This window comes from Chiloscyllium plagiosum, chromosome 30 (assembly GCF_004010195.1).
Source record: "Chiloscyllium plagiosum isolate BGI_BamShark_2017 chromosome 30, ASM401019v2, whole genome shotgun sequence".
In the NCBI taxonomy this organism is placed as follows: Eukaryota; Metazoa; Chordata; class Chondrichthyes; order Orectolobiformes; family Hemiscylliidae; genus Chiloscyllium; species Chiloscyllium plagiosum.
In genome coordinates, this window is record NC_057739.1 from 3150012 (window position 1) to 3175761 (window position 25750).

Below are 25750 nucleotides of genomic sequence, written 5' to 3' on the forward strand. Positions count from 1 at the left end.
GAAATATGCCTTTCAATGTTTCTGCAAATTATTTTAAAAATAATTTGCAATAAGCTAAAACATTTTCCAACAGTGCTGTACTAATGCATCCTGTAGAATTTTATAGTTTGCATATGCTCATTTTGTACAATCCAATTCAGCTCACAGCTGAATAGACATATCGGAGAAATTTGTTCACAGAGTGCTGTTTCTGACAGTGCTACACTGAGTTTGCCAATTCCTAGAGCAGAGTGTTGTAGCCATGGCACTGCTTGGTGCCAGGCAATTGGTGTAATCTGTAGTGCCACGAGAAAGCATCATAATTCCAGTGAATTTCTTCTCCATAATGCCCAAACTCAAACTGTTGGGAGAAGTCAACCAGTTTCAAGCAAAAAGTTTTAAGAAGGCATTAAAAGACACAGAAGACAATTCAATGGATATATTTTAATCACAAATTATGTCATTAAAAATATATAGTTTGTATAATTGTTACTTTGGACAAAGATATTTCTGCTACTGAGGGAAAGAAGGTGGATCAAAAATATTTATGGCAATGTTTAAAAACATTGAGAAGAGCCTGTGGGAAAGGTAACCCACTGACCAGATGATGCAGTTACACGATGATGAGTTTAAACAGGTAATTTCCAGTACAAAAGTGGTATTGGGAATTTATAATGAAAATGTGTGACAGCAGGAAGCACGGTTTTGTAGACCAGAAGATCAACTTAAGATTTTTATTAAGATACAGAATAGTAAGTTTTAAAATTCTCTTATATCTGCACGTATCTCATTAAAAGTCTTTTTCTTTATCTTATACCAATTGTCATATAATGAAAATATCTTCACTTAGCCACTGTACATATATAGATCAATTTAGCAATGGATCTCTTAACTGTCTGGGTTTTCATTAAATAATACAAACACAATGGATTCAAACTTGGAAAACAACACTCCAAACAAAACTGCATTGCAATTATTTAAATTTATTCCCCTTACAAAGTAGCATTTGATATTAAAACAAGAAAGTGCAGAATGGCAAAAGAGGACTGCCCATCTGAAGCTTTGTAGACTAATACACAATATATAGCTTAATTTTCTTCTCCTCCTAATTCTTCCTCTTCAGCCTCCTCTCCAGATGTAGCATCCTGATATTGCTGGTACTCAGAAACCAGGTCATTCATGTTACTCTCAGCCTCAGTAAACTCAGTCTCTTCCATGCCCTCACCAGTGTACCAATGCAAGAAAGCTTTCCGCCGGAACATGGCAGTAAACTGCTCAGAGATGCGTTTAAACAGCTCCTGGATAGCTGTTGTATTGCCAATAAAGGTGGCAGACATTTTGAGGCCTCTCGGTGGGATATCACAAACAGCTGTCTTAACATTATTGGGAATCCATTCAACAAAGTATGTGCTGTTTTTGTTTTGGACATTCAACATCTGTTCATCCACCTCTTTCATGGACATGCGTCCTCGGAAAACGGCAGCAACGGTCAGGTAGCGGCCGTGTCGAGGGTCACAGGCTGCCATCATGTTTTTGGCATCAAACATCTGTTGGGTAAGTTCAGGTACTGTGAGGGCACGGTACTGCTGGCTGCCACGGCTGGTCAAAGGAGTGAAACCTGGCACAAAAAAGTGCAGACGGGGGAAGGGGACCATGTTCACTGCTAGTTTACGCAGGTCAGCATTGAGCTGACCGGGAAAACGCAGACAGGTTGTTACACCGCTCATGGTGGCTGATACAAGGTGGTTCAGGTCACCATAAGTAGGAGTTGTGAGTTTGAGGGTTCGGAAACAAATGTCATACAGAGCCTCATTATCAATACAATAAGTCTCATCAGTGTTCTCCACAAGCTGGTGGACAGACAGGGTGGCATTATAAGGTTCCACGACTGTGTCTGACACTTTTGGTGAAGGCACGATACTGAATGTGTTCATTATTCTGTCAGGGTATTCTTCACGGATCTTGCTGATGAGGAGTGTGCCCATACCAGCACCAGTTCCACCACCCAGCGAGTGGGTGAGTTGAAAGCCCTGGAGACAATCACAACTTTCCGCCTCCTTCCTCACCACATCTAGAACAGAGTCAACCAGTTCAGCTCCTTCAGTGTAATGTCCTTTGGCCCAGTTGTTGCCAGCACCACTCTGACCTACAACAAACAAGAATGATTTAAATTCTTAAACTCTTAGGCAATTGATCAATTTGCCAGGATTTTGTTCTTTGGAACGATAATGTAGATCAACATTACTTATACATTATTTTCAAAGCTTAGTCTTATCTGGATGAACTGCATGAACAGCAATTATAACAGCCAGACTTTTGAATTACACAAGTGTAGAGGAATAAAGTTCTCAATTATGAGTGGCGTTGTTGCAACTTGAGCAATGATTTGAAGTGCACCTTACACAGCTGTGTGTTTATACAGCTGCATGTTTATTCCTGTGAATAATGGCAAGTGATTTTAGATCATTTCTCAACTTCATCATTCTGTTTCTCTTTAATTGGGATTTCCAAGGGGTACCTGCGTAGTAGGACAATTCTTGAAGTCATTAAGAGAGTTTCTCCCAGCAGAAAGTAGACTAAATTAAATTTAACCCCAAATTCTAAATGTGAAAAATAAAAACCAATCCGCTGCACAACCACCCAAACCCCACAATAAACATACAACTAAATGATTAACAATAAGTAATACCACTTTTGAGCTGATTAACTATGGGAAAAGACGAGCAAGTTGGACAAGGTGAGAAATCAGCTGACCAGAGTATATAAGAAGTTGTACAAACAATGGGCAATCACAACTCAGCAGCAGGATTGGAGTCCGCAGCTATAATGACTGTGGCTTCATGTGTTTCATAACATGCAGCTCTTTGTTCAGTTTGTTTATGCATTCATCAAGTTCTCCTTTGTTCCTACTGCTGGCTTTTTGTCATCCTGTTTCTTAAAACAAGACAAACGTTTACAGGTCCCTGGCACGTTGCCACCATGATGCCAAAAGCTTTTGTTTTATTGTGGGTTGTGGATGTTATCAGCAAGGCTGGTCCATGATGCCATCCCTAACTGCCCTTGAACCAAGTGGCTTGTTAGGAACTTGGAGGGAATTAGGTTAAGGGCAGCAGACTTCTTTCCTTAAAGGATGTCAGAGAACCAGTTGGGTTTTTGCAAATACCGATGATAGCATGGTAATCATTACTGAGATGAGTTTCGTATTCCACATTTATTAACTGTATTTTATTTCCACCAACTTCTAAGTCCCTGGAGTATTAGCTGGGTTTCTGGATTACTAATGTTACCACTGTTGCATCAAATTCCTATGTCATAGTGATGCTACTCTAGATGAACAAAGAAAGCATATAATTAGGATAAGCCAAAAAGCCTGATAATGATGTCAAAGTAAGAGTATAACATGTTAGCAGCAGACATCATAAAATCCCTTTGGGGCAAACAGGCAGACTAGGCCAAACTAATGGTGTTTCTGACAAAGGGAAGAGGCAGCCTTACCCATAAAACTGTGATCATTGTTGTTACAGACTTCAATCTCACTATTGAGTCGTGAATACCCAGCATATGTACACCTTCTTATAGCCTATAGTCAGCTGATTTCCCACCTTGTTAATGATCCCGACAATTCCCAGCTGTAATTCCTAGTTCCTTCCCTCTCTCCCTGCTCTCTGTTCCTCAGCTGCAGTCTTGTGCAGGTCTCAGCACCCATGTAAGAAATAAATTAAAAGACATCCTGCAATTAATGACCCATACTATCGGGATTCCTAATCAAAACTTTTAACCGCACCCATCCCTTCAAAGATGCTCTTTCCAAATTCGCAGGAAGAGTCTCATTCTGAGGGAGGCTTTTCCCTTGCAGAAGGGAACAGAAAGAATCAATTAAAGCAATTTTATAAAAACACTATTTACAGCAAAATATTAACTTAAATATAAGCCTGCCCAAAATGAATGAGCCTAGACAACTTTATATGTGGAGGAGAATTCTGTCTGAATGCCACATGCAGATTTATTGAAGAAGTAAGAATGGAAGAATTAAATTAAAGCGACAAAGGTGACTTGGGTACATATTTGGATAATTGATAGGAGGCAGACAGTTGTGATGAATGGATGTTTCCTTGGAACATTTCTTGCCATTATTTTGTCATATGAAAATTAATTTGACTCATACACGAAATACATATTTCAAATTTGCGGAGTTCAAGCCCTAATCCAGAAAGATTTCAAGATAATCAGAGGGTTACTCTTTTTCCTCGGATGGCGATGGCTAGCATGAGGGGACATAGCTTTAAATTGAGGGATGATAGATATAGGACAGATTTCCGAGGTAGTTTCTTTATTCAGAGAGTAGTAGGGGCATGGAACACAATGCCTGCAACAGTAGTAGACTCGCCAACTTTAAGGGCATTCAAATGGTCATTGGATAGGCATATGGATGAGAATGGAATAATGTAAGTTAGATGGGCTTCAGATTGGTTTCACAGGTCAGCGTAACATCGAGGACTGAATGGCCTGTACTGTGCTGTATAATCTAGAGTGAACTGAGAGTGTGCAGCATGTTGGAAGCATTATCTCTTAAATAAGATTCTAAACCAAAGCTCTATTCAGATGGATATAAGATTTCCTGGCACAATTTGAAGAAGTGTGTTACAATATTTCCTGCTATCCTAGCTGGCATGTACTGATGTTGGTTGAAGGACAACACTCACAAAATGTGGGGATCATAGCAAAGCCAGCATTTGTCATCCATCGCTAATTGTGTGTTTGTGTGTTCTGTCTGATTTGTGAGGCCATTTTGAAGGGCAGTTAAGAGTCAGTCAATCATTGGAGACATATGTATGTCAGATTGGGAAGGATAACAGGTTTCCTTCAATATATGCATTTGTGAACCAGATGGACTTTTACAACAATCATGGTTACCAGCATTAAGACTAGTTTTTAAATTACATATTTATTAATTTATCTTAAATACTGCCAAGTTGGGATTTGAATCAATGTCTCCAGAGTCTTAACCTGAGTTTCTGGATTACTGGACCAATCAATTAACGTGACACTAACACCGACACTTTGGCTATAATTGGCAGTTGCGTTTGCCCGAACAACAATACTTCAAAAGTACTTCAGAGCCTGACTGGCACTTATAAATGTGAGTTCTTGTTTACCTGATAAACTTTACTTACCAAACACAAAGTTATCTGGTCTGAATATTTGTCCAAAGGGACCAGAGCGAACAGAGTCCATAGTACCAGGCTCCAAATCCATGAGCACAGCACGAGGCACATACTTGCCACCTGGATCAAAAAGCTAAATTTAATTAGCCTGTCAAAACCTCAATCATACCATATCCCTCAGTACTGCCACATCATTAGTTATCCATGTCAATTTCAGCATCATAAATAGTCAGTTTGAGCATCAAACATTATTAGTTTGAACTAAGTACAGTGTTGTCTGAGTGTCGTACAGCGTTATCTCAGCATCATTAGTGTCTTATTTGAGTGTCATACCACACAAATTTGAACACTGCAGTATCAAAATGAGAATCATACAGCATCATTCCAAGTACTGTACAGCATCTGTCTGAACATAGCACAACATTAATCTGAACATTATATAGTAACATTTAGAGCATCATATAGCATTATTCTGAGTATCAAAAAGCATCAGACTGAGCATCATATATCATTATTCTGAACAACATATAGCATTATTCTTAGTATCATACAATATCAGTTTGTGCACTGAATAGAATCCGTCTGAGCATCACACACTGTCATTCTGAGTATCATACAGTGAGAAATCGAGCACTGTACAGTGTCAGTCTGAGAATCATATAGCAAAAAACTGAACAATGTATGGCATTGACTTGAGTGTCGTATCACATCAATCTGAACATCGTACAATGTTAGTCTGAACATTACAATACTCAAATTGTGGTGTACAAAGTGTCAGTCTAACTTCATATCGTGGTAAATTGACAGAAGTCGTCATGAAAAGTAATTAGTTTCATAGAACGATATGTCGTGCAACCAAAACATAAAATTTAACATTCAATTTGCACATGATAAACCTGGGTCAGAAACAACTGTGTTAAATATAGATAATTAAAAAAAAAACGAATGGAGTCACACTTGGCTGAAGTGAATGGGAAAGGAGTCTAGCGATCTGCATAGCAATCCAAGAAAGTTAAGAAGAGCATCAAAATTAAAAAAAACATGCAATGTGTCAGAGATTGCTTAGCAGCAAGCTAGAGGAATCGGAGAGTTTCAAAAGCCAACAAAAGATTATCAAAAAATAATACAGGGGAAAAAAATAAACATTCAAGCTAAACTAGCAATAACATAAAAAAGGACAGTAAGACTAAACTAGCAATAACATAAAAAAGGACAGTAAGACCTGATAGAATCACAGAATCATACAGTCGTATAGCACGGAAACAGACCCTTTGTTCACTAGTTCCATCTGCCTGCTCCTGGCCCATATCCCTCCAAACCCAAATGTCTTATAAATGTAATTGTACCCACATCCACTACTTCCTCAGGGAGGTTCATTCCACACACGAACCACCCTCTGTGTAAAACATTTGCCCCTCATGAGATTTTTAAATCTCCCTTTTCTCGCCTTTAAATGTGCCCCCTTTACCTACCACCAACTCTATCTATATCTTTCACGATTTTATAAACTTCTTTAAGGTCACCTCTCGACTTTCTATGCTCCAGTAAAACAAAAATCCCAGCTTTTCTTTAAAACTCAAACCTTCCATACCTGGTAACATCCTGATAAACCTCTTCTGAAGCCCCTCCAATAATATCCTTCCTATAACAGGGCAACCAGAACTGGACACACTATTTCAGTCCTGTATAACCAATGCCCTGCATAACCTCAACATGACTTCTCAACTCCTAAACTTCAAGGACTGAGCAATGAAGGTAAGCGTGCCAAATGCCTTTTTAACTAGCCTTTTCAACTTTTAACTTGACACAAATTTCAAAGAATTATTGTTGCACCTCTAGGTCCCTCTGTTCTACAACACTGCCTGAGGCCCTACCATTAATTGTGTAAACCTTACCCTTGTTTATTGTACCAAAATACAATACTTTGCATTTATCCAGATTGAACTCCATCTGCCAATTTTCAGCCTATTGACCCATTTGATTAAGATCTCTTTGTAATCTCAGAAAACCTTCTTCACTGTCGACAGTGTCACCAGTATTGGTGTCATCCACAAACTTAGTAACCATGCTTTGTATATTCTCATCTAAATCATTAATATAAATGACAATCAAAAGAGGACGCAGAACCGATCCCTGGTGAAAGCCTCCAGTCCAAATAGCAACCCTCCACCACCACCCTCTGTCGCTTGCTGTTAAGCCAATTATATATCCAATTTGCAAGCTTACCTTGAATCCCATGTGACCTAACTGGGAAAAGATCTGCCACCCTGCCTACCCACAGCATGGCCACAGAGAACACAGAAAATCAAGCCTGTCCAAACCACACAATAAACACCCAGAATGCCTCAGCATTGACCAAACAAACTGACAAGAGAAACCAGACATGACCGCAGTAACTCACAGACCAGGGAATACACTTCCCAAGACAATCTAACAATAAGCTTATTGGACCCGATCAACACAGCCCACCCAAAGCCTTAAGGGCAGTCTCGTACCCTACTGATGTCAAATCCACACAAAGGACAGGTCAGATGGAGAGGCACCAGAATACCTCGCTCACCGGAGAGAAACAATGGAAACATCTTACTGCCAAGGAAAGGGACATTCTCACCTACCCTTGAAGAGAACTGGAATCTCCCATTAAAGACTCTTTGATGCTGCCAGGGTGCTTCATTGTATCCACATTCAGGACATTCTTCTGACAGGGACTTTGCCATTATCACCATCGTAACTGGATTACCATTGTATTTCCCCTATTTTCAATTAGCATCATTGTACAATATTCTTGTAAAAACTGGCTTGATTCTCTGCTCAGGGAAGAGAATCCTTGATCTACCTGTACTGACTGTCAGTTCTGTGTCAGTCTAGACAATTTCTCTTCCAGTGATATCGTTTGTAATAAACAGCTTGTCAATTTCACCTGATCTGGCTTGTGTGATCTCAGCTTTATTGGGCTAATTTTTCCAACACTAACTTTACTAGTTAGTCTACCATGCAGAACCTTGTCAAAGATTTACTAAAGTCCAAGTAAATAACGTCTACTGCTCTGCCCTCAAATTATTTTGGTAACTTCCTTGAAAAACTCAGATAAGTTTGAGACAAACAATTTTCCTTGCACAAAACCATGCTGACTGTCCGTCCCTAAATTAATTTTTGCGTCTCTAAATGTCCATAAATCACCTACAACAATTTACCCACAGCTGACGTCAGACTCTCAGGTCTACAGTTCCTCAGTTTTTCCTTATAACCTCTCTTTACATATAGAAAAGGAAGGGAGAGGCCGAAGCAAACACAGAGAATGAGACTGGGGAAATAATAATGGGGAACCAGAATATGGCAAAAGAATTGACTAAATACTTTGCATCAATCCTCATAATTGAGGAAACTAATAGGATTTCAAAATTACTAAATAATAAGGGGCAAAAGCAAGTTGTAAATAAATACATCATCGTCCCTGTGCACAAGAAGGCACATGCAGCATGACTCAATGACTGCTGCCCAGTGGCTCTAACTTTGGTGGTCATGAAGTGTTTTGAAAGGCTGGTCATGGCATTAATCAACTCCAGCCTCTCCACTACTCTTGACCCACTCCAATTTGCCTATCGGACCAACAGATCCACATTAAATGCCATATCACTTGCCCTTCACTCTTCCCTAGAACATCTTGACACCAAGAACAGCTACATAAGCATCCTACTCATTGACAGTTCAGCCTTCAACACTATTATCCCCTTGAGACTGATTATTAAACTTAGTGATCTCTGACTAAGTCCCCCTCTCTGCAACTGGATCTTCAGTTTCCTGACCCACAGGCCACAATCAGTGAAGATTGGGGACAATATTTCATCCTCACTAACACTCAACACTGGAGCCTCCCAGGGGTGTGTATTTAGTCCCCTACTATGCTCACTGTATACCCATGACTGCATTGCCAAAGACCAGACTAATGTCATTTACAAGTTCGCTGATGACACCACCATAGTTGGTTGAATCGCAGATGGCGACGAAATAAACTACAGACGGGAGGTGGAAGACCTGGAAAAATGAGGCACTGAGAACAACCTAACTCTTAATGCCGGCAAAATAGGGCCAAAGGCTGATATGTTTATGTCTCTGTAAGTCCCCAGGATGGGTTGCTTCCTTGGATATTAAATGAAGTAGAGACAAGATAATATATGTAGTGGTTGTAATCTTCTAAAAATACTTAAATTCTGGAAAAGTGCCAGAGAATTGGAAAACTGCCAGTGTAATACCCTTATATGAAATGGGAGGGAAACTGTTGAGAGTCCATTATGGAAGATGTAATAGCAAAACATTTAGAAATGCATAATATGATCAAGCAGAGTCAGCACAGCTTCATGAAGGGAAAAACCACACTTGGTTTTTCCCTTTTTGAAGGTGTGCTAACTCTGCTTGATCATATGCATTTCTATATGTTTTGCTATTACATCTTCCATAACTTTAATACACCGGTTCAGTTGCCATTCATTTTTATTAGATTAGATAAGATTAGATTCCCTACAGTGTGGAAACAGGCCCTTCAGTCCAACATGTCCACCCCGACCCGTTTCCCTCTGACTAATACACCTAACACTATGGGCAATTTAGCATGACCAATTCACTGACCTGCAGATCCTTGGACTGAGAGACCTAGAATATGAGAGCAGGGATGTGCTGCTGAGGCTTTATAAGGCATTTGGGATATTGTGAACAACTTGGCCCCCCGTATCTAAGGAAGGATATGCTGACATTGGAAGATGTCTGGGAAGTTTACAAGAATAATCCCAAGATTGAAGAGCTTTTCATGTGACAGGTGATTGAAGATTCTGGGTCTATCCTTCATGGAGTTTATACAATGAGGGTGATCTGGTTGAAACTTAGAGAATAATGAGGCGGCTGGATAGGGTGGATGTGGAGGAGATGTTTCCACTATTACAATGGACTAGGATCCAGGGCCACAGCGTCAGAGTGAAGGGACAACCCCTTAGAATTGAGAAGAGCAATTTCTTCATTTAGAGTGGTGAACCTGTGGGACTCATTTCTGCAGAATGGAGGCCAATTCATTGAGTGTCTTTAAAGCAGAGATAGATAGATAGATAGATAGATAGATTTTTGATTAGTAAAAGGGGATCAAACATTACAGGGAGAAGGCAGGAGAATAGGTTGAGAAACATATCAGCCATGATAGAATGGTGCAGCAGACTCAATGGGCTGAATGGTCTAATTGTGCTCTTCTATCTTACGCCCTAATGACTATCTAGGACCAGAGGACATAATCTCAGGAGAGGTTGTCCAATTAAGATGAGGAGGACTCTTTTTTTTATTTTAGGGGTAGTGTGTGAGTTCTTTAATGCACAGGGCTGTTGAGCATGTGTTGTTAATTATGTTCAAGGTTGAGATAGATAAAATTTGAATCAGCATGAGAATCAAAGGGTATGGGAAAAAAGCAGGAAAGTGGAATTGAGGATTCTCAGATCAGCCATGACCTCACTGAATAGCGATGTAAACATGGCTGAATGACCTCTTATGGTCATACAGCATTAGTCTGAGGATCATTTCGAGCATTGTACTGTACCAGTCAGAGCATCCTACAGTGTCAGCCTGAATATCATATGGCATCAGACTGACCATTGCACAGTGGCTAGTCTGTATATCATACACCATCAATTAGAGCATCATATGGTGTCATTCTGAGTATAGGAAAGCAGTTAATCTGAGCCTTGTACAATGTCATTTTGAGCATTACACTGTGTCAGTTTGGATATCATACAGTGGGTAGTCTGCATATCATACACCATAAATTAGAGTATCATACTGTGTCAGCCTGAGTATCATACAACATTAGACTGGCCATTGTACAGCAGTTGGTCTGCATATCATGCTGGATCAATTATGTTAAAAATCACACAACACCAGGTTACAGTCCAACAGGTTTATTTGGAAGCACTAGCTTTTGAAGCACTGCACCTTCATCAGGTAGCTATGGAACAGGATCATAAGACAGAATTTATAGCAAAAGATCACAATGTCATGCAACTGAAATATTGAAGAAACCTATGATCTGGAGATGCTGGTGTTGGACTGGGGTGTACAAAGTTAAAAATCACCAGGTTATAGTCCTACAGGTTTATTTGGAAGCACTAATTTTCAGGGCACTGCTCCTTCATCAGGTGGTTGTGGAGTTTAAGATTGTAAGGCACAGAATTTATAGCAAAAGTTTACAGTGTGATGTAACTGAAATTATATATTGAAAAGACCTGGATTGTTTGTTAAGTCTCCCATCTGTTAGAATGACCATGTTGGTTTCAATTCTCTCATATGTAAATCGCAAAACTTTTTCAAAAGTGACATTCTCAAGTGAACTTTAACAATTGGTGTCATGTCGGGCCAGATAATGCACTGAAGGTGTGACAGGCCCTGTGTGAGACTGTCTGTGCCACAATGGGCACACTGATTCTAATGTAAAAAAGGGATTTACAGAATCTTACATGGATTCATGCAGTTTTTGAGCAAAGTAAAATGTAATTCTGCAAGTACAAATTCACCCCACAAACTTATATGTGGGTGTGTGTGTTGGTGGGAAGGGGGGTTATGAGTGTCTGCGAGAGAGTGTGTGTATGTGTGTGAGTGTGATTGTAAAGGAATAGAAGTCTGTGAGAAGGTGCATTTGTGAGTGTGTATGTGTGAGCGGATGAGAGAGGGTCTGCGTGAGTGTATGGGTCTGTAAGAGAGCTTGTGTGTCTGCAGGAGTGTGCGTGTTTGTGTGTGTATAGTGCAATGGGGTCTCACCTATAGTATGACACCCCACCTCCCCCCACACACACAGTTACATCACACTGTAAACATTTGCTATAAATCCTGTGTCTCACAATCTTATACTCCACAACCACCTGAAGGAGCAGCGCTCTGAAAGCTAGTGCTTCCAAATAAACCTGTTGGACTACAACCTGGTGTTGTGTAATTTTTAACTTTGAAGAAACCTAGATTGCTGTTAAGTCTTTCATCTTTTAGAATGGATTGCAGGTTTTGGTTCATTAATATGTAAATCCCAGAATTTCTTTTAAGTCACATTCTCAAGATAGTTTAAGGTTTTATAAAAAAAGTGACATCTCAGCTCAGACAATGCATTAAAGGTGAGGTTAGAGTTTGTCTGTATCCCAATCTTGAGTCAGAGTCATTCTATTTCCAAAGTAGGAATTTATAAACTATTACATGGATTGACTTCCTACAGATTGTGTGCTTTTTGAGCAAAAAAGAATGTATCTGCAAATATAATTCTGCAAATGCGTCCATGAGAGAGAGAGAGAGAGAGAGAGAGAGAGCGAGAGTGTGTGTGTGCATGAGACAGTGTGTTTGCGTGTGTGCATGCTTGGTAAAGTGTGCATGTGATTGTGATGGAGTTTAAGCCTGTGTGAGTGTGGGGAAGAGAGGGGGTCTGCGTGAGTGCGTGAGTATAGAAGAGTGTGTGTATATAAGTGCTTGTGTGTGATTGTGCGAGTGTATAGTGTAGTGGGGTCACCTGTAGTGTGACATGAACCCATGGTCCTGGTCTAGGCCATCCTCATGGGTTCCGAACTTGGTTATCAGCCTCTGCTCAGCCACTGTATGTTGTTGCATACTCTGAAGTCCGTCTTGGATGATGGTCACCTGAAAATCCAAGGCCAAAAGTCCAAATGCTGAAGTGTTCCCCGAGTGGGAGGGAACACTCCTGTCTGGTAATTATTGTGCGGTGTCCATTCATCCATTGCTGTAGCATCTGTTTCATCTCACAAATATACCATCCTTGCCTGATTAAGGCTGTCAGCAATACAAGTGGTTCAGTGGTTAGCACTACGGCCTCACAGTACCAGGGGGTCAGTGTAAACTTAATGTGTAGAATTGCCTCTATCTGCACTGTAGGGATTCTATATTATTTCATTAATGTTGAATGTATCTAGTTTGTTTTAGCAACAGACTTAATTTGAAATTCTGTATAATATTTTGCACGCGGCACTAGAAAATTTGTGTCTCGTTTTAGAAGTTTGGTCGCAATGGAGATCACAACAATGTGAATGAATCAAATTGGACAAGGACTGACATTGATGATGGTACAACCCTCAGAACAGTATTTTTTCACTCAATATTAGACACTGCCCTCTTTCAAAATGGGGATGTTTCTGAAGCTTCCCTCTTGTGCTAGATGTTTACTTTTCCAATGACATTCACAAGTAGATTTGGCAGGACTACATAGCTTTGGTGAGATCCACTGGTTTTAGGATCGCTTCTGTCTGTCTACAACATGCTGCTTCTGCTAATTACCAGACATTTGGTTTTTGTTGTAGTTTCACAAAGTTGGCACCTCATTGTTTGGTATGTCTGGTGCTGTTCTTGATCTGTTCTCCCACACTCCTCACTGAACCAACCATGTCCCCCAATTTGATGGCAATGGTAGAGAGTGGCAGAAAATAGGCAGAAGTTTGGCCCACAGGACCTTATGGATAATCAGTTTTGAATTTTTACATATCTGAGTATATCCCATTTAGCCTGATAGTCATGCCCAACAACATCAAGTGTGAAGGAAGAACATTGATGCCATAAGGACTATGTGGACACTCTTCCTAATGCTGTCAAGGACAGAAACATCAGTGACAGGCAGATTAGGAATGATGAGGTCAGGTATGTTTTTCTCTTTTGCTATTTCTCTGCTATAGGCCAGAACGAGGGTCTAAGGTCATCCAGCAGTTTCAATATTATACTGTTCAGGTTGATATTTTATTTCAGTTTTATTATTTGAATTTAAATTCCTCAGACTCCACAGCATTCATCCAAGCCTCTGGTTACTTAGTCCACAAACATCACTGTGGAACAGCCTCTATTCAAGAAGGCCCACCTTTACTTCCAAAGGGGAACTAAGACTTTACAATTAATGTCAGTGGAGCCCAGATACATAGAATGATTTTTTTTAAAAATCACATTCCAGTAATATTATAACATGGTTTTGTACTATTGCTGCTTTCTCTATATTGGAGGGGAAAAATCCTTAAACTACTAAAGGGTTTAACATGCTAAATATCATGCAGTCTTCAAGCTTTAGCTGCTTCAGTCTCAGTGTTTGACTTGAAAAGATCATTAACATTTTTTCTGCACTGCTCATCTTGGTTAGCTTCCGCCTGCAGAACACGGCCAAAAATGGATCTTCGTCCTCAGCTTCATTTTCTGCACTGCATTTCAAACTTGATAACCCCCTTGTCCTCCTGTCATACATCTTCAGACCGATTCAAACAGCTACATGTACACATAATAGAAGCAGAAGTAGGCCTGTTCTGCTATTCAATAAGATCGTGGCTAGTCCAATTAGGTTTCGAATTCCACATTCTCATCTACCCTCGGTTCTCTTGTCTATCAAAAATTAAACCAACTCTAATTTAAGAATATTCAATGAGCCTGCCTCTACCGCTTTCAATGCAGAGAGTTTCAAAGTTGCACAACCCTTGGAGAAACAAAAAATTTTCCTTGTTTTTGTCCTAAAAGGAAGGAGAATAAAACAGGAAGATTTGGAACTAAAAAAGCTTGAAATGGAAAAAGAGATTAAATTTAAAAAGTTTTAACTCAGAATAAAAGTATGAAAATTAGAACAAACATGACTTGGCCAGAGTAAAACTTAAAGAAATATAAGGTAGCAGCTAGGAGGATGATTTATTTAACAAAAAGAAAATCTGTGCTTAGTACTTACATTTACTGAGGATGGAATCAAAAGTTATTTCAGGTGAAAGGGAGCACTGCAGATGCTGGAGATTAGAGTGGTGCTGGAAAAGCACGGCAGGTCAGGCAGCATCCAAGAAGCATCCAAGCCCTGATGAAGGGCTTTTGCCCGAAACATTGATTTTCCTGCTCCTTGGATGCTACCTGACTGCTGTGCTTTTCCAGCACCACTCTAATCTAGACTCAAAAGGTATTTCAACCTATTTGAAAAGGGTAGTTCGACAAATAAAGTGTCAAAAGGTGTTTGGATCCAAATCTTATGAAATGTTTCAACAGGTCTATTGATGTATGCAAATTTGTCAGAAGAATAATCTGCAGGTTATGAAACAGATTTTTAAAAAAAGCTCTGAGCTTATCCCTGTGGGCTATCAGTGAAAATTTAGAACAAGATATGGACGTATGCAGAGTTTGTGGTTTCATTAACTGAAGTTGGAGGAAAATTTTGAGAGAAAGTAAGGAAAATTATGATTATGGAAAAATTCAGAAATAGTATTCCTGCAAACCGAAGAATTTATTCAGATGAAAAACCAAGTATAAATGATCAGAAAAGCAGCAGTTCTGGCTGATACCTATGATATCTGACACATTTATATGCAAATCTACAGGGAAATTGGAGGAATAGAAAGTCTGCAGGTGGAAATAGTACAGTTTTGAGGAAAACAAACAGAAGGATGCCAAAGCAATGAGGAGAAAGACCAAGAAGTAATACAGGTGCTCAATCCTTTATCCGAAATGCTCAGGACCAGCTGGTTTTCAGAATTCAGAATTTTTCGAATTTCAGAATAAGTGACAGTTTGATGGTGAAATTTTAAAATATCTTTCCGAAGAACAGACTTACTGTGAGTAGAACAGGCCCAGAAACAGAATTGAGGCCTGCCAGGGCTGAGTCAAGCCCCTCTATGTCACATCTGAGTGACACGCATCGAGTGGGTGTAGAGTTGGGTTAACTGTTTGCAAGCCAAACAACCTTGTTAATGAGAAAAAATCTTCACAAAAAAACTTTTGGACTTTGGAGCTTTTTGGTTTTCGGATAAAGGGCTGTCTACCTGTACTAAAAAAAACTTTCATTTTAATAAGACTGGACATACTAAAAAAATCACTGAAAAGGGGACATCAGGATACTGGGTATTAAAACTGCAATGGTAATACAAAGAGAATGTTTCCTTAGAATGTATAAAAAACGGGAGAGATAACTCCGGACAGTCATGAAATATTATTTTTTGAATATTGATAAAGAGAATCGGATCATGGGACGTTCTCAACATTTTATCTCATAAAGGAGATGAACACTAGACCACATCAGTCACTGATTCTGGTTAATGATATTTGTTTTCAAGGGTTAGGGGGGATGTTAACAGAGGAGAAAATGGAAATCTATTAAGTGGAGCTATGATGAGCTTACAAAACATTGTCATTTTACAGAGTTAAAGAGTAACTTCGTAAACAGTGAAGTTGTAGTTGGAGTAATACAACAAATTAAGAAGAAATTGATTTTATCTTGAGAATTTACATGGCTGGCTCAAGAACACTAGCTTTACTGAACGTCGGGAAACAACTAGTAGAGAAAAAGAAAATGCTGACAGGAAAAAGGAGCAGTGCTCCAAAAGCTAGTGCTTCCAATTAAAGCTGTTGAACTACATATGGTGTTGTGTGATTTTCAACTTTGTATGCCCCAGTCCAACACTGGCATCTCCAAATCATGAGGAAAAATCCTGGATTTTTTTCTGATTGTATTGTGACTAGATCTAAGTCACATCAAATTAGACTGAAAGAAGCAAAGCCTTTGAAAAAGGGAGATGATTTGATAATTTAGTCATAGACACAATTTTCAAAAATGTAAAGAGAAATGTTAAGGTGAAGAGAGTGAGACTGCCATGTTTGTCCCATTTTCTTCAATAGAATGCAACAGATACTGAATTGAAAAGAGTTACACCAACAGCTTGCTCAGAAATTGAGTTACAACCAACACTCAATCTTATTTTTTACAAGACAATACACTAATGAGGAAATGGAGATCACCTCAAATACAAGATACTGGCCGATGATATATGGATCGTGCTAGTTCTGTTCAAGTGTGGCAGCAAATCTTTGTGATTGGCTCAAAAAATTCCAAAAATGTGTCACTTGGGTATTAGGAAAACATAGACTGAAATATTTAAGACATTTCTATTGGCCAGATTACATAAAGATATGGTCAAATTTTGCTAGGCATGCCATACATGTTCATGCGATGGGGAAACACACACCATCAACTAAACCTTTGTCTTTTTTAACAGAATGTGTAGGACCCCTACATAAAACCAGTAATCTTTAAATGAGTTTGCATATTACCACAACATTTTCTGAAGCAGTTTATTTAGGAAAAAATGCTGCTAATGTGAGAGTGGAAGAGTTCAATTTTTTTTTTACAAGATATAGATTACCGAAAGAAATACAATCAGATCAAGATTCAATTTTTTTTTGTTTCTATTAATCAAAGAAATTATGATTTGTTTGGCATTAAATAATTTACATCTTCTGTTTATCGCCCACTGTGTGTATTGGAAAGCTGTCATCAAACTTTGGACATCGTGATTAGTGCTTATTGTCTGGAATTTCTGATGATTTTTATTGTAATGAAGGAATTTCTTAGTTATGTTTTGTCATTAGAAATGTTCCTACTGAGTTCATTGTTCTTTGGAACTGATTTGAACACAAAGTTTTGGACCACTCAAACTAATTAAGAAGTGATCAACTAAAGCTTAGAGTATGCTTCCAGCTATGTTTTAAGTTTCAGAGAAAAATTAACAAAAGGATTCGAGTTAGCAAAAAGTGCTCAACAAATTATGAAATCTAGAGCAGATAAGACAAAAATTCAACATTTTGCTGCTGGAAAAATATTGTTAGTATTATTACCTTACCTGTCTCAGGGGAGGGGGATATCATTAAAAGCAAGTTTTTCTGGACCATATCAAATCAAAAAGAAACTCAATGATGTACTGAGTATTCCAGAGAGAAGGAAGAAAGGACAGTAGTGTATGATGTTAATATCTTTAAACAGATATTTCAATGAGGGAGTGGGGATTTATAGTCAAGAGAAAAAATGTACTTACATTATTGGATGAAGTAGAGTGAAATGAAAATCAAAAAAATTGATGAGTGGATCAGAAGTTGAAAATTCAAAAGATGAATCCCGGCAGTCATATTGGATAATAAATAAGGTAAGGTAGCATAATATTTAATCTTCCAAAAACAACTGAAATAAAGGCTATTACAGACTCATTCATTGACTTGTGTGAACAGTTCAGTCAAAACGTCTCTGGCTTTTTTGATGTGTTACCTATAAAACATCATCCTTACAAACTCAATCCAGAAGATTAGTTAAATCATAGAATCCCTATAGTGTGGAAACAGGCCATTTGGCCCAACAAGTCCACATTGACCCTCTGAAAAGTAATCCATCCAGACCCATTCCCTTACCCTATTAACCTGCATGTCCCCTGACTTAGTGCCCCTAACCTACACATCCCTATACACTATGGGCAATTTAGCATGGCCAATTCACCTAACCTGTACATCTTTGGATGGTGGGAGGAAACCGGAGCACCTACAGGCAACCCACCCAGACACGAGGAGAATGTGCAAACTCCACACAGTCATTTGAGGCTCGATTTGAACCTGGGTCCCTGGTGCTGTGAGACAGCAATGCTAACCACTGAGCCACCATGCCGCCCATTAGGGAAGGGATTAAGTTCATGATAGACAATGGCATTACTGAATCAAGCCACAGCAGCTGGAGTTCACAGACTGTGGTGGTGTCCAAACTGAATGGGTTGCTAAGATCTTATATTAATTATCATAAAATTAACAAACAAAAAAGCAGATTCCAAGATTGGAGGACTGTATTAAAAGAACTGAACATGTGTGATCCTCTCCAAAATTGACTTACTCATGGGATATTGGCAAGTTCCATTGAATGTTCTTGTAACATTGGATTAGCTTTATCAATGCAAAGTGATACTGTGTGAAATGAAAAAGGCAACAACGATGTTCCAATGATTAAACAATGAAGTCACTAAGGGACTATGTAACTGTGCTCTTTACATCAATGCTTCAATTGTGTTCAGCCACATTTGGGAGGAACATTTACATTACCTGACTGAACAGTTTAATCATCTGAAAAGAGACAATTTAGTACAGTAGAAATCTGGCAAAAATTAGTTTGTCAGCACAAAGCGTTGAGCCTCATTGTGTGACAAAGCCGTGTGGATTTTATTGGAGGTTTGTTCCTTCATTAAATTTTGCGAAGAAAGACAGAAACTTTGCTTGGATATAGGAAAAGAACATAGAACAGTACAGGCCCTTCGCCCCATGATGTTGTGCCGAGCATTTATCTTCATCTAAGACCAGCCTAACCTACACACCCCTCAACTTACTGCCGTCCAATAGTCGCTTCAATGTCCCTAATGTATCTGACTCTACTACCACTGCTAGCAGCCCATTCCATGCACCCACCACTCTGAGCAAAGAACCTCCCCCTGACATCTCCCCTTATACCTTCCTTCTATCACTTTTAAAATTATGACCCCTTGTGACAGCCATTTCTGCCCTGGGGAAATATTTCTGGCTATCTACTCTACCTATGCCTCTCATTACCTTGTACACCTCTATCAAGTCACCTCTCTTCCTTCTTCTCTCCAGTGTGAAAAGCCTAGCTCACTCAACCTCCCTTCATAAAACAAGCCCTCCAATCCATGCAGCATCCTGGTAAATCTCCTCTGCACCCTCTCTAAAGCACGTACATCCTTCCTATAATGAGGCAACCAGAATTGGATACAATATTCTAAGTGTGGTTTAACCAGAGCTGCATAACCTCATCGCTGTTAAACTCAACCCCCCTGCCAATGAAAGCCAAAACACCATACGCTTTCTTAACAACCCCATCAACTTGGTGGCAACTTTGAGGGATCTATGTATGTGGATCCCAAGATTCCGCTGTTCCTCCTCACTGCCAAGAATCTTGTCTTTAACCATGTATTCAGCATTCAAATTTGACCTTCCAAAATGAATCACTTGGCATTTATCCAGGTTGTAACCTGCAACAGCCCTTGACACTATCTACAACACCACCAACCTTTGTGTCATCGCCAAACTTACTAACCCACCCTTCCACTTCTTCATTCAAGTCATTTATAAAAACTACAAAGAGCAGAAGACCAAGAACAGATTCCTGCGGGACACCACTGGTCACTGACCTCCAGGTGGAATACTTTCCATCCACTACCACTCGCTGTCTTCTTTTGGCCAGCCAATTCTTCTCCAGACAGCCACATTTCCCTATATCCCAGACCTCCGACTTTCTGAATGAGTCTACCGTGGGAACCTTATAAAATGCCTTACTGAAATCCATTTACACCACATCCACTGTTTCTCCTTTGTCAACTTGTCTCGTCACATCCTCAAAGAACTCAATAAGGCTTGTGAGGCATGACCTGCCTCTCACAAAGCAGTGCTAACTATCTTTACTCATACTATGTTTTTCCAAATAGTCAAAAATCCTATCCATCAGAATCCTTTCCAGTACCTTATTTACCACAGACGTAGGACTGACAGGTCTGTAATTCCCAGGGATTTCCCTATTCCCTTTCTTGAATAGAGGAAGAACATTCAGTTCCCTCCAATCATCCGGTACGCCTTCCGTGGAGAGTGAGGATGCAAAGATCATCGCCAGAGGTGCAGCAATTTCATTCCTCGTTTCCCAAAGTAACCTCGGATATGCCTGGTCCGGCCCTGGGGACTTATCTATCTCGATGCTTGTCAAACTTTTTCAGCATCTGTTCAAGCCTAATAAACTGTTCTATAGTGTTCTCACTATCAACAAGATCCCTCTCTCTAGTGAATATTGAAGCAAAACACTAATTTAGGTCCTCCCCTACCTCTTCAGACTCTGGACACAAGTTCCCTGCACTATCCCTGATCAGCCCTACCTATTTTTTGATCATTCTCTTATTCCTCACATAAGTGTAGAAAGCCTTTGGGTTTTCCCTAAAACTACCCGCCAAGGCTTTTTCATGCCCCCTCCTAGCTCTCCTCAGTCCATCTTTGAGATCTTTCCTAGCAACCGTGTAATCCTCTAAAAGCTGTGTCAGATCCTTGCTTCCTCAAACTTTTGTAAGCTTGTCAGAGTGCCTTTGACAATCTGAAAGCGGTGCTCGCAATCACAGTATCACTGATCCACAAGAAGCCATTTAAACTACAAGACCATAGGATATAGAAGCAGTATTTCAATGAAATAATGGCTGATCTGATAATCCTCAACTCCGCTTAACTGTCTTTCCTCCATAATGCTTAATTCTCCTAGTGATTAAAAATCTATCTCAGCCTTGAATATACATAAGCAAGCTTCGACATCCTTCTGCAATAAAGAATTCCACTGATTCACTACCCTCAAAGAAAAAAATTCTCTTAATTTCCGTTTTAGATGGGTGACCCCTATGCCTTTTGGTACTAGTTTCTCCCACAAGGGGTAACAATGTTGTTGCATCTACCCTGTCCAGTCTTCTAAAAACCTTATATGTTTTAATTATGTCACATCTCACTATTCTAAACTCCAGAGAGTACAGGCCCAAACTACTCAACCACCCCTCATTAGAAAATCCAGGCACACACACAGTCATAGAGATGTACAGCATGGAAACAGACCCTTCGGTCCAACCTGTCCATGCCGACCAGATATCCCAACCCAATCTAGCCCCACCTGCCAGCACCCGGCCCATATCCCTCCAAACTCTTCCTACATAGAACATAGAACGTTACAGCGCAGTACAGGCCCTTTGGCCCTCGATGTTGCACTAACCCATGAAATTAATCTGATGCCCATCTAACCTACATTGTTCCATTATTATCCAAATGTATGTCCAATGTCCATTTAAATGCCCTTAACGTCGGCGAGTCTACTGTTGTTGCAGGCAGGCTGTTCCACACCCCTGCTACTCTGAGTAAAGAAACTACCCCGGATATCTGTCCTAAATTTATCACCCCTCAATTTAAAGTTATGTCTCCTCACGTTAACGTTCACCATCCAAGGAAAAAGTCTCTCACTGTCCACACTCTCTCACCCTCTGATTATCTTATATGTCTCGATTAAGTCACCTTTCCAACGAAAACAGCCTCAGTTCCCTCAGTCTTTCCTCATAAGACCTTCCTTCCATACCAGGCAACATCCTCGCAAATCTCCTTTGAACCCTTTCCAAAGCTTCCACATCCTTCCTATAATGCGGTGACCAGAACTGTATACAATACTCCAGGTGCAGCCTTACCAGTGTCTTGTAAGCTGAAGCATGACCTCGTGGCTCCGAAACTCAATCCCCCTAACAATAAATGCCAACACACCATATGCCTTCTGAACAACCTTCAGGGGTTAAAGTTCCCCAGGGCAACTTTCAGGGGTTTATGTACCTGGACACCGAGATTTCTCTATTCAACTAGACTGCCAAGAATTTTACCATTACCATTAGTTCAGTACTCTGCGTTCCTGTTACTTCTTCCGAAATGAATTACCTCACACTTTTCCGCAATAAACTCCATTTGCCACTTCTCAGCCCAGCTCCTGCATCTTGTCTATGTCCTTCTGTAACCCGCAACATCCTTCGGCACTATCCACAACTCTGCCTACCTTAGTGTCATCCACAAATTTACTAACCATCCTTTTACGCCCACATCATTTATAAAAATTACAACAGCAGTGGACCCAAACAGATCCTTGAGGCACACCACTGGTAACTGATCTCCAGGATGAACATTTCCCATCAACCACTGTGTCTTCTTTCATCTAGCCAATTTCTGATCCAGATCACTAATCACCTTCAATCCTGAAACTCCGTATTTTATGCAATGGCCTACCAGCTGGAACCTTATCAAACACCTTATTGAAGTCCATATACACCACATCAACCGGTTTACCTTCATCCACCTGTTTTGTCACCTTCTCGAAGAACTCAATAAGGTTAGTTAGGCACTCTACCCTTCACAAACTGTGTTGCGTATCCCTAATCAAATGACTCCTTTCCAGATTATTATAAATCCTTTCTTATAACCTTTTCCAACACCTTACCCACGGCCAAAGTAAGGTTCACTGACATGATTGATCACCAGAGTTGTCCCAAATCCCCTTCTTAAACAAGGGAATAACATTTGCTATCCTCCAGTTTTCTGGCACTACTCCTGTCAACAATGATGACATAAAGATCAAAGCCAAAGGCTCTGCAATCTCCTCCCTGGCTTCCCAGAGAATCAGAGGATAAATCCCATCCAGCCCAGGAGTCTTATCTATTTTCAGATCTTCCAAAATTGCTAAAACCTCCTCTTTGTCAACCGCAATTTCATCTAATCTATTAACCTGTGTTCTCACTAATGTGAATACTAGGCAATTATGATGTGATTTGACAGGGGATAGGCACACTTGAAATGTGTAGCTTATTTAAGGACCAGCTACTGTGGGTCCTTGATAAGAAATCCCTTTCAGGCAGGGAGCCAGTTGTTGAGAGAGGGAACCATGGTTTACTAAAGAAGTTAAAGCTCTTGTCAAGAGAAAGAAGAAGGCTTATGTGATGATGAGGCATGAAAGGCTTGAGAGTTATAAGTTAGCCAGAAAAGATCTAAAGAGAGGGCTCAGAAGAGCCAGGAGGGGACATGAGGAATTGTTGGCAGATAGGATCAAGGAAAACCCTAAGGCCTTCTATAGGTTTATTAGGAATAAAAACATGACTAGAGTAAGATTAGGGCCAATCAAAGACAGTAGTGGGAAGTTGTGTGTGGAATTTGAGGACATAGGAGAAGTACTTAATGAGTACTTTTCATCAGTATTCACACCTGGGATCAATCTAGTGAACCAACTCTGGACCATCTCCAATGCCAGTATATTTCTCCTTAGATAAACAGACCAAAACTGTTCACAGTATTTCAGGTGTGCTGTAACTTGTGCCCTGTATGATATTAGCAAAACTTCATTATTTTTATAATCCATTTCCTTTGTAATAAAGGCCCATTACCTGCTGAATTTGAATGTTAGCTTTTTGTGAGTTTTTCATTCATCTATGGGATGTGGGCATCAGTGGCTGGACCAGCCTTTAATACCCATCCCTAGTTGCCCTTGAGAAGGTGGTGGTGAGCTGTCTTCTTGAACCACTACACTTCATGAGTTGTAGGATGAACCACAATGTCACTAGGGAGGAAATTCTAAGATTCTGACACAGTAAGATTAGATTACATTCCCTACAGTGTGGAAACAGGCCCTTCGGCCCAACAAGTCCACACCAACCCTCCAAAGAGTAACCCACCCAGACCCATTTCCCTCTGACTAACAGTCCTAAACAATGGGCAATTTAGCATGACCAATTCACCTGACCTGCGCATCTTTGGACTGTGGGAGTGTAACAGTGAAGGAACAACAATGTATTTCCAGGTCAAGATGGAGGGTGACTTCGAGGGGAAATTGGAGGTGGTGGTGTTCCCAGGTATCTGTTGCCCTTGTTCTTCTAGATGTTAGCTTTTGTAGATTTGGAAGGTGCTGTTTAAGGAGCCTTGATGTATTGCTGCAGTGCATCTTATAGATCGTGGAGGTACTGAATTGTTTACGGATGTGGTAACAATCAAGCAGGCTGCCTTGTCCTGGATAGTGTCAAATATCTTGAGTATTGTTGGAACTGCGCTCACCCAGGCAAGTGTGAAGTACTGTATTCCATCAGACTCCTCACTTGTGCCATGTAAATGGTGGCTCTGAGGAGTCAGGAATTGAGTTACTCCCTGCAATCCTCTTAGCCTCTGACTTGCTCTTGTAGCCACTTTATTTATATAACTAATCTAGCATTGTTCTGGTCATTAAGACTCAGAATGTTGATAGTGAGGGATTCAGTGATGATAACACCATTGAACATCTGGGGGCAATGGTTAGGTGTTTTATATTGAAGATGATCATTGCCTGGTATTTGTGTGATACATACGTTACTTGCCAGTTTTCAGCCCACGTGCAGATTTTGTCCAGGTCTTGTTACAGTTTGACATGGACTGCTTCAGAATTTGAGGAGTCATGAACAGTGCTGAATATTGTGCAATAATCAGCAAACATGTCCACTTCTGACCTTAGAGAGGATCATTGATAAAGTAGCTGAAGCTAGTTGGGCTTAGGGCTCTAACCTGAGGAACTCCTGCAGAGACGTCATGGAGTTGAAATGAATGATCTCCACCAATCACAACCAACTTCCTATGTGCCAGGTATGACTCCAACCAGATTTATAGATGAATCCATTGTATTACAGCTTTAGTATTTCTCCATTTTAATAATATACAGCTCACCTATTCTTCCTGCTAAAGTTCATACCTATTTCCCACGTTAAATTAAATCTGCCAAGGTTTTTGCCTATTCACTTACAGAACATTGAATAGTACAGCAATTACATGCCCTTCAGCCCTCGATGTAGCGCCAACCTTTTATCCAACTCTAAGATCAGACAAACCTACATATCACCCCTCATTGTACTGACTTCCATGTGCCTATCCAACAGTAGCGTAAATGTCCCTAATGTATCTGACTCTACTACTGCTGCTGGGCAGTGCCTCAATGCACCCACCACTCTGTGTAAAGAACCTACTTCTGACATCTCCCCTAAATCTTCCTCCAATCATCTTAAAATTATGCCCCACCCCCCCATGACAGCCATTTCCACCCTGGAAAACATCTCTGGCTATCCACTCTATCTATGCCTCTCATCCCCTTGTACACCTCCAGAACATAGAACATTGCAGTGCAGTACAGACCCTTCAGCCCTCAATGTTTTGCCGACCTGTTGCGCCTCTCATCCTTCTTCGCTCCACTAAAAAAAAGCCCT

The 25750-nt window shown here is 40.2% G+C and overlaps 1 protein-coding gene across 3 annotated transcripts in view; it reads right to left on the reverse strand.

The window, feature by feature from the left end:
• Window positions 1–306: 306 nt before the first annotated feature.
• The window catches only part of LOC122564706 (tubulin beta chain-like), a 64693-nt gene continuing 39249 nt past the window's right edge, over window positions 307–25750 (reverse strand). For 2 of the 3 annotated variants that reach the window (XM_043719824.1, XM_043719823.1), the window contains exons 2-3: window positions 5154–5264; window positions 311–2125 (exon numbers count right to left, since the gene is read on the reverse strand). In XM_043719824.1, the coding sequence (XP_043575759.1) occupies window positions 1068–2125; window positions 5154–5235 (1140 nt within the window). In that variant the 5' untranslated portion in view covers window positions 5236–5264 and the 3' untranslated portion in view covers window positions 311–1067. Of the gene's footprint in view, window positions 2126–5153; window positions 5265–25750 lie in introns of all 3 variants that reach the window. The other variant, XM_043719822.1, reaches the window with a different exon arrangement.